General features: G+C 40.7%; 1 protein-coding gene across 1 annotated transcript in view; it reads right to left on the reverse strand.

Moving 5' to 3' along the window:
• Positions 1-741: 741 nt before the first annotated feature.
• The window catches only part of fgf11a (fibroblast growth factor 11a), a 107501-nt gene continuing 91073 nt past the window's right edge, over positions 742-17169 (reverse strand). Inside the window, exons 4-5 of the mRNA XM_036146695.1 lie at positions 2557-2755; positions 742-975 (exon numbers count right to left, since the gene is read on the reverse strand). Coding sequence (XP_036002588.1) covers positions 833-975; positions 2557-2755 — 342 coding nt within the window. The 3' untranslated portion in view covers positions 742-832. The remainder of the gene's footprint in view (positions 976-2556; positions 2756-17169) is intronic.

The raw sequence follows: 17169 nt of genomic DNA on the forward strand, positions 1-17169 counted from the left end.
GAATCCCATCAGCCTTTGACTCCATTAACAGAGCCAGAGGGACGGGGGGGGAGTTTTATTGTGCCACAGAGTGGAAAATTGAGTCCATGTCACAAACTAATCAAATGGTGCCAAAAAGGTGAGCGGAAAAGAGAGAGGAAAACACTACGGTAGATGTAGACACGTGCACACAGTGGCTGAGGAGAGAATTCAGGCCATCTTTGAAAGCTGCTGACACAAACAGAAGAGGCGGACGGAGCAGATGGCTGCAGAACGGAAACAGTGTGACAGTCTCACATTAACATGGCTTTGTGTCAAGCTAACATTAGCAGAAAAAAAAAAAAAAAACCCTGCAGGGAAATAAAAACCCATTTGTGAAGAAAGTGCTGCAGGGGCGGGAAGGGGACAGATTTTCTCGATGCGCCCGTCGCTGTGAAAACCTAGGAAGACCTTGCTGGGATATTTGGTTGACTGGAGGAACGCTCGCCGGCACGACGGCTGGAGGGCGTCCTTCCAGCTGGTGAGACAGGCTGTGGTGACATGCTTTAAAACACTAGGCCACTGTTCCGCTCTACAATGAGTTATTGCTTATAAACCCCGGGTTCAGGCGACCAAAGAGGGGCGTTTTGATAAGAAGTGGAGGGCTGGTGTGGTAGAGGTCTGAGAAGATAAAAAAGGGGATATCCCCCTTTTCCCAACTTCCCCCTGCATGGACATTGTAACACCAGAAAGGTTGAAGTCCACATCCCAGGCAACAGGTTGAGCTTTTTCTCTCAACGACGTCCTCTGGATGTCCGCTGGTGACCGTCGCCCTACATCGTCCGCCCTCTCCTCTCCCCCGTGTCGCTCAGTGCTAGGAAGAGGAGGTTTTGGTTTTGGACTGAGCTTCTTTCTTGCCGTTATTAAGCACGGGTGAGTCACTGGAGGTCTTAGGCGTTTTTCTGGGCGGACTCTGTTCGGCGACGTCGTGTAAGGAGGGCTCCCTGTACATCGCCACTGAGTAGAAAAAGACATGAAGAGACAGGAAGCTCATCAAAACTGAAAAATGACACAATTTCAGTCTTCACAGGTTGTATTCAAGCTTTAGAAAGATACAGTTTCATCACCTCTAAAACATTTTTTATTCCTTGGTTAGACACCCTCAGAGATACTCTGGATACTACTCTTACATTTTATCCTGTCAGATTTAGTGTTAGTGTTTCAAAGCCATCAACAACATTCTGGCATAATTCTGGCTGGATATTTAACTCGTCTTGAGTGGCAGAGATCTTCTGAATTGGTTGGTTTCCTGGCACAGATTTGTCATTATCTAGAAATTTCCAACAGAGATGAGGTCAGAGCCATTTCAGAAGCTTAATATTGACCAGATTTATCAACTCCAAAAGCAGTTTGGGAGGTGGGCTGCCTTTAAATATGGACGCTGGAAAAACCCTGACAAGAAGAAAGGATGGAAGGAGGAACACAGGAAAGGACAGAAGTACACAATAAAGGAAAGGATAAAGGAAGGAAGGACAGAGGGAAGAATAGAAGGACACAAGAAAGGAAAGGCTGAATGACGCAAGGACATAATACAAGAGGAAAGGACACACGAAAGGAGGTGAGGTAGGACACAACAATGATAGGAAGAACATCAGGCAGGAAAGAAAAAAAAAGTACACAATGGAGAAAGGAAAGAAGAAACCACAAAAGGAAGGAAGGGAATAGAGACATAAGGAAACAAGGAATGAATGAGAGACACAGTGAAGTAAGGAAAGAAACACAAACACAAGGAAGGAAGGAAGGAAGGAAGGAAGGAAGGAAGGAACGAAGGAACGAAGGAAGGAACGAAGGAAGGAAGAAAGGAACGAAGGAAGGAAGGAAGGAAGGAAGGAAGGAAGGAAGGAAGGAAGGAAGGAAGGAACGAAGGAAGGAAGATGGACATGACAATGGAAAGAACAAAGTACATGAGAAAGGAAATTATAAGGAAAGCAACCCAGAAAGGAATGACACAACAGAGAATAGAAAGATAAAGCGAAGGACACAAAGAATAGGAGAAGGAAGGAAGGAAACAAAAAACGGAAAGGCTAAAGGAAGACGGGAAGGAAGGAAAAAAGGAAGAGAAGACAGAAGGCAGGAATAATACAAGGAAGAAGGGCAAGAGCAGAGGACACAAGAAAGGAGAGAAGGAAGGGAGGGAGGGATGACCCAAAAAAGAAGGAAGTACATAAGGAAGAAAAGAAAGGAGACAAGGAAGGAGAGACAGAGGAGAAGAAACACAAAAAGGAAGGAATAAAGGATAGCCATAAGAAAGTAATTAAAGAAAAACATACATATAGAAGTAAAAGAAGGATAGAGAAGGAAATAAGGAAAGAAGCACAGACACCAGAAAGGAACAAAGGATGGACAAAAGGAAGGAAAGACAGAGTAAAGCAAAGAAGGAAGATGAAGATCTGGGGAACTTCATCTTCCTTCTTCATCTTGGTGTGATTTCAACATTGTTAAAATGTAAACCGGTTAAAGGTGTGCGAACACTTCTTTTTCAAGGCGTCGTCCGCAGAGACGCTCGGCTGCGTCGTGGACGCCGTTCGTCCGCCGTACCTTCAATGAGTTTGGGCAGGAAGTGAGCAGCACCCTTGGTCTTCTTGACGCGGTTCCCCTTCATGACCTGCCCGTCCCGGTTGATGCCGATGTACCAGGCTCGCCCCGACTGGGTCTGCCGGTACAGGATGGACGAGTAGGTGACGTAGTAGTTCTCGAAGACGCACTCCTTAAACTTACACTCCGGCGTGAAGTGCTCCTGCAAGACACACAGACGCGCACACGCAGGACTCAGCGCCCAGCAGAAGAATAACACGTTTACAGTGACTGCCATTTTTTTTATTTATGTCATTATTTATATTGTTATGCTCCAGTAGTGCTGGTCCAGCTGGGACTGGGAGGGAATGGGCTCCACATTTCATTGCGACAGGGTTACAGGATCCTGCGAACTCAATCGTGCGTGTGCACACGGATGTCGCGCCATAACTCAGCTCACGTGTAGCAAACAACACGCGGCCCAGATCCTTCACCCCTCCCCCCCCCCTTCTTAGTTTAATGGCGTCGTTCTTGGCCTTCAGCTGTTACACATGTTCAGATGGCGCCACGTTGGAGCTTCCTCACCTTTCTTCCCTCCCCGCCTCGTTACATGTTCCATCTTAAATCCCGCCCTCTCGTTCTCCAAGTGCTTCCCCCGGTTTCCCTGTCATTTGGTAACCTTGTCAAGGAACAAACCAATTTGCGGGACTGATTTGTAGCCATGATGTGAAAGATGAGCGAGGAGAAAAAAAAAAAAAAGGCCTGAATAAGCAGTTTCTCTCTCTCTCCTGCCTCTCTTAGTAGCTTCCACTCCATCAGCCTGACTTCTATCTCTTTTTCTCCGTCCCTCTGTCCGTCTGCCAGGCCTCAGCGTCCGACGTTAATGCCACACGTAAACAAGCTAATTACATCGATAGTATCGCCGGTTCTTTAATTAAACATCCATTCACACAGGCAGCCATTCATTTCTTTGCCCCTCATTACTTTAGCTCCATTAGAGCAAAGTGGAGCCCAAAAGTCTGCCGTGTCTCACAAAGTGTAATCAGATTACTATCACTGTGTGTGTGTGTGTGTGTGTGTGTGTGTGTGTGTGTGTGTGTGTGTGTGTGCAGGCAGCAAGGCCTGATCAATATCTTCCACACGATTTGAAACGACCACCGGGATTATTAAATGATTAATCCTGTTAATTAAACTGAGTTCCTGCGATGCATTTGGTGTGTTCGGAAACCGGAGCGTCCGTCTGCCTGCGATACGTTCCGTTAAATGAACGCATAAAGGAAGTAAGGGAAACACGCCAATGCTGAAGGAGTTGCGGGCGATCCTCCGCTGAAGTGTGAAAATCTATCAGAAGCACAACTAAGAGTGATGGACTCTGAAAAAAAAATCAGTTTTCTCTGCAAAGTTGGAAGAAGAAAACCGTTTGTTTGAAAGAAAGAGTTGAGAAGTTGTGTTCCCGGTCTGCCGGCAGCTCCACAGGGGACACGGCAAACGTGTGAGAGAAGGAGCTCTGAACATTTTCGGCCATATGGAAGAAAACTAGCATTTGGCATCACTCTACAACGTCTCTAACCACGGTGTTAGAGGCTGACGTGGCTGAAAACCAACCCGACCCACAGGGTTAGGGTTGCTTAACCTTTCTGTCCTCACCTCGGCTGGGCGTTGTTGCCTCGCTCCGCTCCATTGCTCCTCCATCTTTACTCATTGCGTGCATGGGCAATAGCAGCGTAAATAACCAGTGTTATGATGATACAATGTTATATTGCATGGCGATACGATATTTGCCGAAATCACAAAGTCGGTTATGATTTCATACCCATGTGATCATATGAGTATGGTATGATCTGCTCATCTAACATTATTGTTTAAATTGATATCAACTCACAAAAAAAACCAACAGAAAAAAACAAATAGAGGGGGGAAAAATTAGTTTTCAGCTCAAGCTGTGCACAAAAATAGCTGTTGAAAGGACCTAACCCTGGTTTGGCCAAATATGATTGGACCATTTTATTTATAAGCTCTTATAGGTGAAATGAAATAAATTAAATTAAATAAATGAAATTAAATGAAAAAAAATACAGCGTTTGTCTATTTTTTAAATACTAACAAGAATAATAATAGAGCACCTGCTCACTATAGTCTCATGCCTGAATTTCAAAATAAAGGCACATCTTAAAAATGGAGATATGGATCGATTTTTTATTTTGCATCAATATAATTGTATCTTTAATCATTAAATCGATATATCGATGCGGATAAATGTATTGTTACACCCCTAATGTGCGGTATCGTACTTCCGGTCACACAGGCTTGATATGTTAAATGTGATTTGCTAACAAATGGAGCAAAAACAATGTAGAAACACAGAAATCAAATATAATAAGCCAGCAAACCGTGTTCATTTTATTGATAATTTAAATGGAAAACCTTCATATGCAACCAGAGGGAGCTGCTGAAGTAGAAATTTGTAAAGGTATAGTATGTCACCAGGCCTCCTTAATGTCCTTCCAGGCTTACAGAAATGCCAAGCCGACCCAAATCCACGATGAATCAGGCTAAAGTTTATGGAGGAGCTTTTCCAAATGATACTAAAGATCTAAACCTGACAGAAGATGAGCTCAGTATTGAAGAAAACAAAACTGCAACAACCAGAAAAAAGTTAAGAACCTGCTCCAGAGTTTTATTCCCTCCACATTTTAAGACAACTAAACAGTTAGGGTGCTGTAAATGAAGCTCCACTGAACCCATTTAGTTTATATATTGACTAATCAAAGCTTTACTACCGTAACTGTTAAATTATTTTGAAGATTACGGCTTTTTCTCTCGCAAAGAATCCAGCAAGACTCATCTTGCCAGCCGCTGTGAAAATTAATGGGATAACACACAATTAGCCATCATTTACTCACACGTTATTCTCACTGCAGGCACACAAGGGGCAGACGCACATCTGTCTGCACAGATGACTTTGAAAAGGGGTGGGCTGGGGGGGGGGGGGGGGTGTTGACAGATTATCTCCTTTTTTTGTCAGGAGAAGGAGAGACGGCCTTCCTTCCTCTCACCTTTACGTCAAAAGCGCCAGACCAGTCTGAGCGTCCATCTTCTTCAAACAGTGAAAGTATGCCCTTCTTTCTCCTTTTGCAAAACCACCCAGACATCATTATCAGCGATGCAGTTCCTCCCGTGCTCAGCAGGAGCTGCTCAAAACAAGTAGGAGGTATTGGAGTTACTCTCCTCCTAAGTAACAAGTGTGCCTTTCTGTAACTCTTCCTTGTTCTCCTAGAACAATTTATCTAAAAGGACTCAAAACGCAAAGAACTACACTTAGCTTATTTTTGGGCCATTTTTTCAAACTCAGTGTTTTAAGCTAAAAGAAATTATCAGACCTTCAATAAATATGACATGGAGCAAGGAATTGACTTTGGGCTGAATCCACAATCTCATATTTCTAAGACATAATTTGAACACTACAAACATTTCCAAATATCTCAACATGGCTATTTTATGCCAGTCTGACGATGTGCAGTGGGAGATGAAAAGTTAGAAAATATGTTATTTATATTGATATAATAATGCATATTATATTATGCTTTACCAAATAGTTAATAATAATAATAATAGGCAAGATGTCTTTATGCATAAATAACAGATAATATATATAGAGCAATATCCGCAAATGTAGCCTGTGCTTTGTTTTTAAACTTCTACTTAAACCAAAAATGAACTAGTTCATTGCTTTTAGAGTTTGTAAAGGTTTAGGTTTGTTTCATATTGTCGAAATGTTCACTGCAAGTAACTAATATAGGGTGACCAGACATCCCCGATTTCCGGGGGCTGTCCCCGTTTTGGATTATCTGTCTCCGGAAATGTCCCCGTTTTCAGTGTATCATGATGGAGTAAAAATGTTTAGCGCAACAAGAGGTATTTACCGGGCCCTGCCGCTGTCCAGACGTAGTAGAAGAGCTGGACCGAACGTGCCTTCCCCACCCGCAAAGTGTTGCAGATCATGCAAAACAAACCAAGCCCCCACTCAACAATCAGAGACGTCGTCGATCACCTTAATAATAGCATAACTATCTGGGCATCACATGGCTACATACATACATACATACATACATACATACATGCATACATACATACATACATACATACATACATACATACATACATACATACATACATACATACATACATACATACATACATACATACATACATACATACATGCATGCATGCATACATACATACATACATACATACATACGTACATACGTACATACATTACATATGTACATACATACATACAGTACACATGTAAACATACATACATACATACATACATACATACATACATACATGCAAACACATACATACATACATACATACATACATACATACATACATACATACATACATACATACATACATACATACATACAGTACACATGTAAACATACATACATACATACATATGTACATACATACATACATACATGCAAACACATACATACATACATACATACATACATACATACATACATACATACATACATGCATGCATGCATGCATGCATGCATGCATGCATGCATACATACATACATACGTACATACATTACATATGTACATACATACATACAGTACACATGTAAACATACATACATACATACATACATACATACATACATACATACATACATACATACATACATACATGCAAACACATACATACATACATACATACATACATACATACATACATACATACATGCAAACATACATACATACATACATACATACATACATACATACATACATACATACATACATACATACATACATACACAAAACCATCCATCCATACATGCAAACATACAAACAATAAGTTAAATTGGAGCTGCTGTAAAAACGTCTAATTTGTCTCCCTTCAAACTCTTGTTTCTACTGAAATTCCAACCTTTGGACTACTTTCTTGACATAATTTGCTTTGAATGAACGTTTCCTTTAACGTGCCAACAAAACACTGAAAGGGTATTCAAGTATATGAAAACGTTTGACGATAGTTTAATCAAATACTGATTAATTAAATTCTGAGACAAAATGAGTGTGTCAGACAGATTGTGTGTGTTTAGGTGTGTGTGTGTGTGTGTGTGTATGTTCACTCATGCATGTCTGCTGTTGTGACAGAAAGACATGACGGATCTCCCGCGCATCAGTGGGAGGCCACCCAGTGCCAGATGACACACACTCACACACCGACACCCACGGCATCCACAGTGACGGATGGAGCCCTTCCTTCCCTCATAACTCACTCCCACAGACGGGCCGTGCAGAAGCAAGAGGGACAGAGTGTGAAAGAGGATGAAACAAGAGGAGGAGAAAGAAAAGAACCATAAAACAGAGGGAAAATGACATGAGAGATGAGGGAGGGGAGAAGCAGATAGAGAGCGGATTAGTCTCCGGTCGTGACAAAAAAAAAAAAAAAAAAAAAACGACCTCCTCTTCTTATTTTCATCCACTGACACTGACAGACATCATTCAGCTCCGTTCAAAGCCAACGAGAGGCCTCCGATTCATTGAGTAAAGGCATTGATTCTCCGTGAGATCTCTGCCAAAAGTCAATAAGCATCCGAGCTGGAAAAAAAAAAAAAAACCCTGGATCAGGCATTTATTGGATGTGGGACATGATGACAGCGTGTGAACACGCCTGTAACCTACGAGCCAGTACTAATCAAACGCAAATTAATCCAGAAACTTCTACACAGCTAGACGTGGAACCTCAATGTGTGCTGGTTGAGTTAGTGTTGAAATGCTTTATTTTTTGTTTTCAGTAAGTGATGTGTTTCTGGGAGCCACCAGATAAACTAAACAGACACAACTTACAGAAGGAAAAGTCTGAAGAGGAAAAACTACAACTCTGGAAGACCTTCAACAAGTCACAGCGATAATAAAATTTAAACAAAGCCTCTTTTCTAGATAGGTGTAAACAAAGGGGGTCAAAATTTATGTCAAAAGTAAAACTGTCTGCTCAGGAAAATTTAAAAAAATGTGATTGAAGCAGCTTTATTGTCAGTTAAGCACAAACAAGATTAAGTTGATTGAAGGTGAGATTCAGAGATAATATAAATATAAATATTTATGAGCAACTTCTGTAGCAAGCAATTTTTCCTGAAGTAAACTATTCTGCTTTTTGCAACTGCCGCCAGATAAAAAAAATAAATAACATCCATTAGAGTTGTTTCAAGCTGTTCTTTGTTGCTGGATGATTGAAATTAATCATGTCATCAGATCCGTGGGACAAATTTGGCTTCAGACGTTTGAGTCCGTCAACAAACTGTCTGTTTGATCGCGTCTTCGGCCCACCGACATGTCCCTCCTGTCTCTTCTCTTAACGGTCCATCATAATCAGAGCTAAAATATATATATATATCCTGTAGCATTGACACATTCATGTAATGACAGAATGAATCATGAACTGAAAACTGCCTGTACGTCTCACTCGACAGTGTTCAATGTTGCTGAAATATTCAGCGTACTTACAGGGAACGGGCTGTATTATGAGCTGAAACCAGGTGCTTTCCTGAACTTTACAAGCTACTTCCTGGAACCTTTAGGGTAGGTTCTGAAACAGCACATTACTTAAATATCCTTTGTTTTACTTTTGAAACATTCAAGGACCATTCACCAAGTGTACAACTTATTTCCCAGACGTTTTTAGAACTGAAAGGGTAATATTCAAATAATCTATAATGTACTTTCCCTGAATTTAATGGTATAATTTTACAGGAATCCCGAAGATATTTCCTAAAATAAAAAGGATAATTCCTTTGACACCTACAGGGTACTTTTCGGAAATTAAAGGCTATGCTCTGTAACTTATAGTTAGCTTCCAAGAATGTTACCAGAAAATTGGTTGTACATGATCCAGGGAAAGTTTTTTTTTTTTACTGTATAATCCACTTTCTTGGAATTTCAAGGGTGCTTTAACTAGATGTACACGGTAATAATTTACAAGATACTTGTCTATAATTTGCTGGATACCTTTTTATTTTGGAAACTGTAGCATACTTTCCAACGTTTTCTGGAACTGACAGGTTATTGTCCGTGAACGTGTGAGTAAAAGCTCAAACGCACAGCTTACTTCCACAGAACTTAAAATGCATCGTCTTAATATTTCTGATAAGAACCGACATGGCACATTGCTGAAACTTATGGGGCCCTTTGAGGGACCAGGCTGTATAAAATTACTTGTAACCGGGTACTTTATGGAACTTCCTGAGTACTATCTAGAACTGAGATATAACTTAGGTAGAGCTGGAAGTAATAAGCTACTTTTTTCACAACTTACAAGGTATTCTCTCATAATTTATACAGACTTTTCTTGCAACTCACAGAGAGCTTTCCCTGAAGTTGAAGCTTATTTTCCAGAACTCAAAATGCTCAACCTTGGAACTTACTAGGATATTTCAGTAACAAGGCTGTATTACACACTTATAACACGGTACTTCCAATTTTAAGGGTATTTTCAAACTTTTGGATTACCTTCTATAACTGTTATTACAAGAAACGTTTAGAAACTTGCGTACTCCCGGAGTTCGGCAGATACTTTTCTGGAAAATGTTCTCGAAATTTCCAGGTTACCTTCTGGAACATACGTAGCTCTTTCTGCAAGGAGTGGGACTTTCCCAAGACCAGGCTCAGTTATGAAGTGACATGTAACCTGTTACTTCTCAGAAATTACAGAATGGGCTAACATGATTTACTGGGTGTTTTTTGGGTAACTTCCAAGATATTTTACGAGAAGTTTACAGGATACCTATCAAATATGTACAGTTTAGTTTTACCAGAACTTGGCGGGCAGTTTTGTTGAACTTATAGGGTACCTTACCCAAATTTACAATGTATTTGACTGGTAACCGTGTACAGTAACAGTGTGGAGTAACACATTTACAAGTACTGTTAAACCACTGTTAAGGAATCCAATTTAGAGCACTGAGATGTTCAAGTGGTTGTAAGACAATACAGCATATCAGTGTTTTACACCTGTTACTAGCTAAAGCAAGACAGGAAATATTGCATATTTTTCCATTTTAATTAACTTAAGAAACTCCTATGGGAAAATAGTCACTTTAGTGTCAAACATTACATACAATATTGTTTGCTTCTCTTGTATTTAAATGCGGATTTTTTGAAAAAAAAAGTATTTTTTCTTTATCAATCATGAATATTGTACAAGCATCCAATGTTTGTGCACTCAAATTGCTCAAATAATATAGAAATCTCTGATAAATTGCCACACAAAGACTGAGATTCCAGTATGGCGGTACGGGATTCTGGCCCGGGACGAGGCTTACAATGGGAGGATTTTTCTGGCAGTGAATGATGCTCCTGTCAGGAGGATAAGAATCAGCACACTAAGGAAGGTTAGCCTCACAAAAGAGTGTTTACCAGCAAAGCTGATTATTATCTGAGCAAATGAGCAGAAAAACAACTTTAATTGAGGACAAAGAGCTGAGGAGGCATCACAGGGGGTTGCAAATCAATTCTCCAAAGAAAGGCTCCATTATTGTTTATTAATTAAAAAAGAAAACCCCGGACTAAAGCAATCCGCTTCATCATCACTGCTGCAAAGCTTGGACTGAACATCCAAGCCTTTGATTCATGAGCCCAAACGCCAAACATTTGCTGCCTTTTGAAGCAGTTTTATTAAACGTCAAAACGTGCGCCTGCTTCAGTTTTACGTGTCACACTGTTCCGTCTGAGTTGGCGACAACGCAATCCGACAGCTCAAGCAGAGACGTTTCACTCCGAGATAAAGAGACGTGTCATTTTCACTGTTTCTGTCTCAGGGGCTGCTCTGCTGCTGCAGGAGAGTCCACGCCACAGACACAGTAAATCATTCATGCAGTCAATCTTCATATGCGAAAATCGCAGCTCCTTCTAGGAACTGGCATATTCCCTCATACGATTAGATTGTTGAGACTTTAGTGCTTTATTATAGGGCTCAAGGTGCTGCTGTGGGAGCTTAGAAGAACCAAAAAATACAGAACCCAAGATGACAAAAGGCTATTGGACAGAACATCCAGTAAATCTTTAAGAAGGTTAATCTTGTCAAATGAGTGCAGGACATAGCAAATGATGTAATTAGATCAGAACACCTTTTACTGGGATTTGCAGAATCTGGCATTTGTCCAGGAAACAAACACGAAACCTATTAATTATTAACTAAAAATAAAAAAGCTATTAGTCCTATTACTGGACTGAGCCCACCGCCGCACCCAAACATACATAAATTAAGCAAATGTTTTATTTAGACTGATAAACATTTAAAATAGGATGAAAGTAAAAACATCTTTAAACAAGTTTCAAACAAAAAGCAAATACATAAAAAAATAACAAACTAAAGAAAAAAGGAAAATATGATTAATGACAAGACAACAAAAAATATAAGAAAAGTAAACTTGAATTAAATATTGAAATAAAGCGAAACAAAACAATAAAAATGAAAAAAAAGAAACAGAAAAGAATATCTTTAAACGACACAAATAAAAAATAAAATGGGATAATGAAAAAAGTCATACAATAAAAGTAATGTTAAACAAAGAATAAGAAAATTATGGATGAAAATCTTATAGAATATGAAATAAAACAACACAAAAATTCATAAATGTATTAAATTGGAACAAAATAATGCACAATAATTTTATAAAGGGTACAAGAGAATCATATTAGACCAATCCAAAGTAAAATATGATTAATGAAGCAGGGATGCGACATAAGTTTCTCAATGGAAAATTGCAAATAGTTTAGGGATTCGTCATCTATAATCAATAATACTTTTAAAGATTCATAGAGTCTTCAGAAAGGGTAAACAGCACAACAAAAACCCAAAATTGAGTACTCCATGACCTTCTGTCCCTCAGGCGGGACTGCAGTAAAATGTGATATCAGTCTGTAAAGGATATATTAACACTTGGGCTCAGGGACACTTCAGATGATTCTTAATTAACACAGTTCATCGCTACATCTACCAGTCCAAGTTAAAACTCTACAGCACAATGCGAAAACAAATTATCAACAGCACCCAGAAACGCAGCCGGCTTCTCTGAGCTAGCTCAACGGAGATGGACTGACGCAAAGTGGAAACGTGTGTTCGTCAGGCTCAAGTTATTCTTAATGAGGCAAACTGAACCGAGTGCGCATGTGCGCCCAACATAAACGTGATGTGTTTCCGAGCTGGCGAGAGGCGCAAATACGTAGGGAAGCAAAACTGTCGGGGCTCCCAGTAAAACCTGTTTGGAAAAATAAAAGAGCTCAAAATTGTTGCTTACTCAGAAACGATTCAACTGTAATTAGAACAACATGTAAGTCCAGCCTGGGTGCTTAGAAGACAAATAAAACTCGTAATAAACTGCTTTATTTACTATTGTTGTAGTTTAGCAAAGACGGAAGTACTTCTTTTGTGGTGTTATAGGGGACTTTGCTGACTGCGCATGTCAGAGTGGTTCTATTCTAAAAAATAGATTAAGATCAGATTAATTGATTGTGTGCCCATGTAAACGATACAAACCGATTATTTAGAAACCGATTATTAAATACGAATACATTTTAATCCGATCGTGAAATTTTGCGCATGTAAACACAGCTAGTGCAAATTAACCTGAAGCAAATTAAGCATACACAAATAAAAATGAAACAACCTAACCTGATCTATAATGTTGAATTTCAAAACCATTTTCACTGCTCATGTAACCAGTGCATAGAAAGAAAAAAAAATCTTATTAAATTGGCATTATTTATCTTAATAGAAGGGAGGGTGAAAAAACCATCAAGTCTTTTTTATCCTTTAGACACTCATAGCTCTTCCAAACCCTCATGTGTGTCTTTGGGTTGCTGACCAGCAGAGAGGAGGGGGAAAAAACATTATAATTTCACCCTCCAAGCAGAGAGGGGGGGGGGGGGGGGGGCACTGCTCAGAGCAGACCTCCTGACATTTACTGAGAGGTCAGGAAGACCACTGGGGCTCGACCGGTTCAGATGGACGACGCAGAGAGGCAGGATCATCCAGAACAGTCGTGTCATCATGGTGTCTGACAGGGCAGGAGGAATAATAAACCAGATCTGAGCCACACAAAGCCACGCAGAGATAAATGAGTTGACAGAAAGTCCAAACACACACAAACACATTTAATGAGAACAGCTGGAGAGGGTGAAGAAGAAGGGAGACGCAGAGAGAGGAGGAGGAGGAGGAGGAGGAAGGGATGTCCTCTGGTTCTCACCTTGCCTGCCTGACCCTCGCCGTGTGTTTGGGGATTTTCCAAACCTCCCTTCCTCTTTCATCTTTCTCTGCCCCTTCCCTGTACTTTCCGGTGCTTCTCTCTCAATCCCTCCATCTTCCTCACCCCTTTCGGGGTGCCTCATCATCTCCCTCTCGTGTCCGCAGACTCCCCCCGCCGCCACGTGACAGAAGGCGTCGAGAACGACGAGAGCGGAAAAACGGAAGGAGAACGACACGAGGAGACGGGAAAGAAACGCTGGCAGTAGGGAAGGAAACAGAGAGTGCTGACTCAGACACAAGGAGCCCGGCATTGTTGGTTTGTTTTTTTTCTCCTATGAGGAAGGTCAGAGGAGAGGAGCTGGAGGTCCGGCTGCGCAGAGGGGTCCATGTTCGTGTAGGTCGGGTCGTGGCGAGAGAAGAAATTATTGAGGAGAACTGACTAATTGCCGGTTTGCCACCTGTCAAGTGCAGCTGGTTGGGCACAAGGGAGCTGCTCAAGACAGAATCCTCTCCACAGGCATCAACACGTCGTACTTCATGTCTACCGGTGTATGTGCATGAACTTCCTGCAAACTTCCTGCAAGGATACGCGCAGTACAATTCTTTGTATTTACTTAAACGTTGTGCTCGCTATGTTACGACGGCCGACTCGCGGTTTTGTTGTGCGAGCTGCTTGGAGGTAACCTGACTCCGCCAGATAGATTTGCTCCGCATATCCATCTGGAAACCTTCCGTTGAAGTAATTTTGGGTAGGGGCGAAAATACTGGTAAGCTGATTGGCCTATGTTGGTGATAGACGGGTCAAATAAACCAATCAGATCAACGAAGCATATGACGTACTAACCGCAACGACGAAAACACAACCACAAGCTCGTGCCGAAACCAGTCGGGAGAAGAGCAAAAACATCTTTTCCTCTGAGAAAAGCCTCCAGAGCAGTGTTTTGCTCTTCTTTCAGTGAAGAAATACTCTGTAATTCCGATAAAACTTGCCCGATAGCCACGCTAACGCTAGTTTCATCGGCTGAAGCCGCCATGTTCTTTAGACTGAACTGTCGCGCTTCTCGTTGCGTCACACCTCAACCCGCCTCAAAGCCAACGCTGATTGGATGTTCGTTTGGTGAACGGCTCCAAATTTTCTTTAACGGAAAGTAGCCAGACTGATCTGCGAGTGAAACCTTGAAAGCTCGCGAGATCAGGATGGTCTCACGAGGCTAGCTTGGAGGCTCTGACGTTTAAAAAGAAAACATAGATTTAACCGTATCCATTTGGTTTTACGACATTTCCTTTCATCTGTCAGCCTTTATAGTCTAATAAAATAACTTTTTTACTATCTTTATAAGTATTTTTCCTCCTTTTTCCCGAACTTGCCAAAAGGGGGTGACAGAAACAACCAGCAAGAAAAGAAGCAAACCAATTAAAGTAAAATACTGACATACAGGCCTGTCTTACAGCCATAAAGTCCTTTGTATGACACAAAGGGAACCATCTTGTTCCTATTTTCCTGGGTTTCCACTTCTTCAGCTGTACCTCCATAAAAGTTCACGTCAAGTCTCACACCTAATGACAGAAATTAAACGTTTCTCGTCAGATGCTGTCCAGTCCGTCTCAACACTTGGATTTAGGTTTGGTGCCATTTATCCTTGGGCCTAATTTAACAAATTAACTTTTTAATCATTATATTATAGCTTCTAGAATGTGATTTAGCATTGGGAATTGTTTATGAAGTTCTTTAGTTTGTTTCGAAACGTGAGAAAACTTTATATTTAGCCATAACTAATACAATTACATATTTATTTAGAGCGGTATTAGGCAAAGTCAGACCCACCCGAAGTAATGACGCATTTTTAACACCTTAATTTACACGATCAATGTTTATTGAATATAACTTTTCTTTTTTTTTTCTACCCCAATTATAACCCTGGAGACTGGAAGGGGAAACGTTTTAAAAAAAACAATAACCTCTCACGTAAACTCCACCAAACTGAAATCCATCAACTAAAGCTGCAATCAGAGGAGCAGGCTCCTCTCCTACTCTTAGACCCTTAAAAAGTCCTCCCTTCATGATCGCTCAGCACGAATACAAAGTGAACAGCCCAAGCCGGAGAGGCCGTCCGTGCTCTCATTCTGACTCTCAGCCAGTCTCTACAGACGAGCGAACCGCTCCCAGCTACAGAGCGCTGCCCGATGATGGATGTGGCAACTCTCTCTATCACCAAAGACCATCCATCCCAATTAACTGCTTCTGTGAGGAAGGAAGCTGCCGCTGTACAACGCTGATGAAGAACAGTCCGCTTACAGGACTTAGCTCACAGTGAGAGGCTTGTGAACTTTTCAGGACCATTAAGGCAGGCGTCTGGTGATCACTGTGTGAAATGCGTCATAAATACGCTTTTATCCGCCTTCTTGTGCGTAGAAGACATACAACAGTATAACAGCCGCTAAATGGCGGCAAGGTTATTGTGCTTCCTCACAACAAACCTGAAATAACTTTTGCAAATCTTTAAATTGGTTTTGGAGACCTACAGCATGATATATGGACAATTGACTACTTCTTCCTCTTTTGCTCCACCGGTCTCGGATTTGCAGCGGTAAGCATCTCTCCTGCAGAAACAAATCAAAACAAGGGGGGCATTCTGTTTTTTCAAGGGGGGCACACTTTTTCAAAAACATTTGATATGCTTCAGGCTGAACAGTGGGCCTGTGACCACTCCTACAGTGCTGAGAATTTTTTTTCATCTCAATAAAATCCCAAAATCTAAAGAAAGCAAAAAGGCAAGACTCAAAATTGAGCTAGCAAAAATAGTTTACGGGCGGGTTGTGAAAATTTAAGAAGCTTTTCACAACATTTGGCGGGCTTTTAGAAAGAATCATTAACAAAGAAGAAGTCAAACTAAACATTTCCATATCTCCTTGAACTCATTTTACAAGTGAATTATTTTTTTTAATGAGTAGAATCTGTCAAATCTGACATAATCAAATAAATACTCTCTGGTTAATCTAGTGTGACTACGAAATTATATCGATCAATGTTATAAACGCCCAAAACGGGGTTTTGTTCTACTGATCAACTTAAAAATGTTTCACAGATGCAGGTGAAACGTTAAAACTGATCTATGCTCTGTAAGAGAAATTAATTTTGTATTAAGTTAGATTTACAACTTATGTTGGGAGTCTATTGGTAATTTTTTTTGGTTGATATAACGAGATCGTTATAGTGAGCTTATATGTGAGTTATTTTTTTGCCTGTTTGCACATTTTGTAGGGAACCTGAATGTGCAACGTTTTTTTTCTTTGATTCAGTGCAGTTGTGTGCTAATGGCATGTCGCATCTTTATTATGTGTTTAATAGCTCTATGCTTTTAACATCC

Source organism: Fundulus heteroclitus, chromosome 14 (genome assembly GCF_011125445.2).
Source record: "Fundulus heteroclitus isolate FHET01 chromosome 14, MU-UCD_Fhet_4.1, whole genome shotgun sequence".
Lineage (NCBI taxonomy): Eukaryota > Metazoa > Chordata > Actinopteri > Cyprinodontiformes > Fundulidae > Fundulus > Fundulus heteroclitus.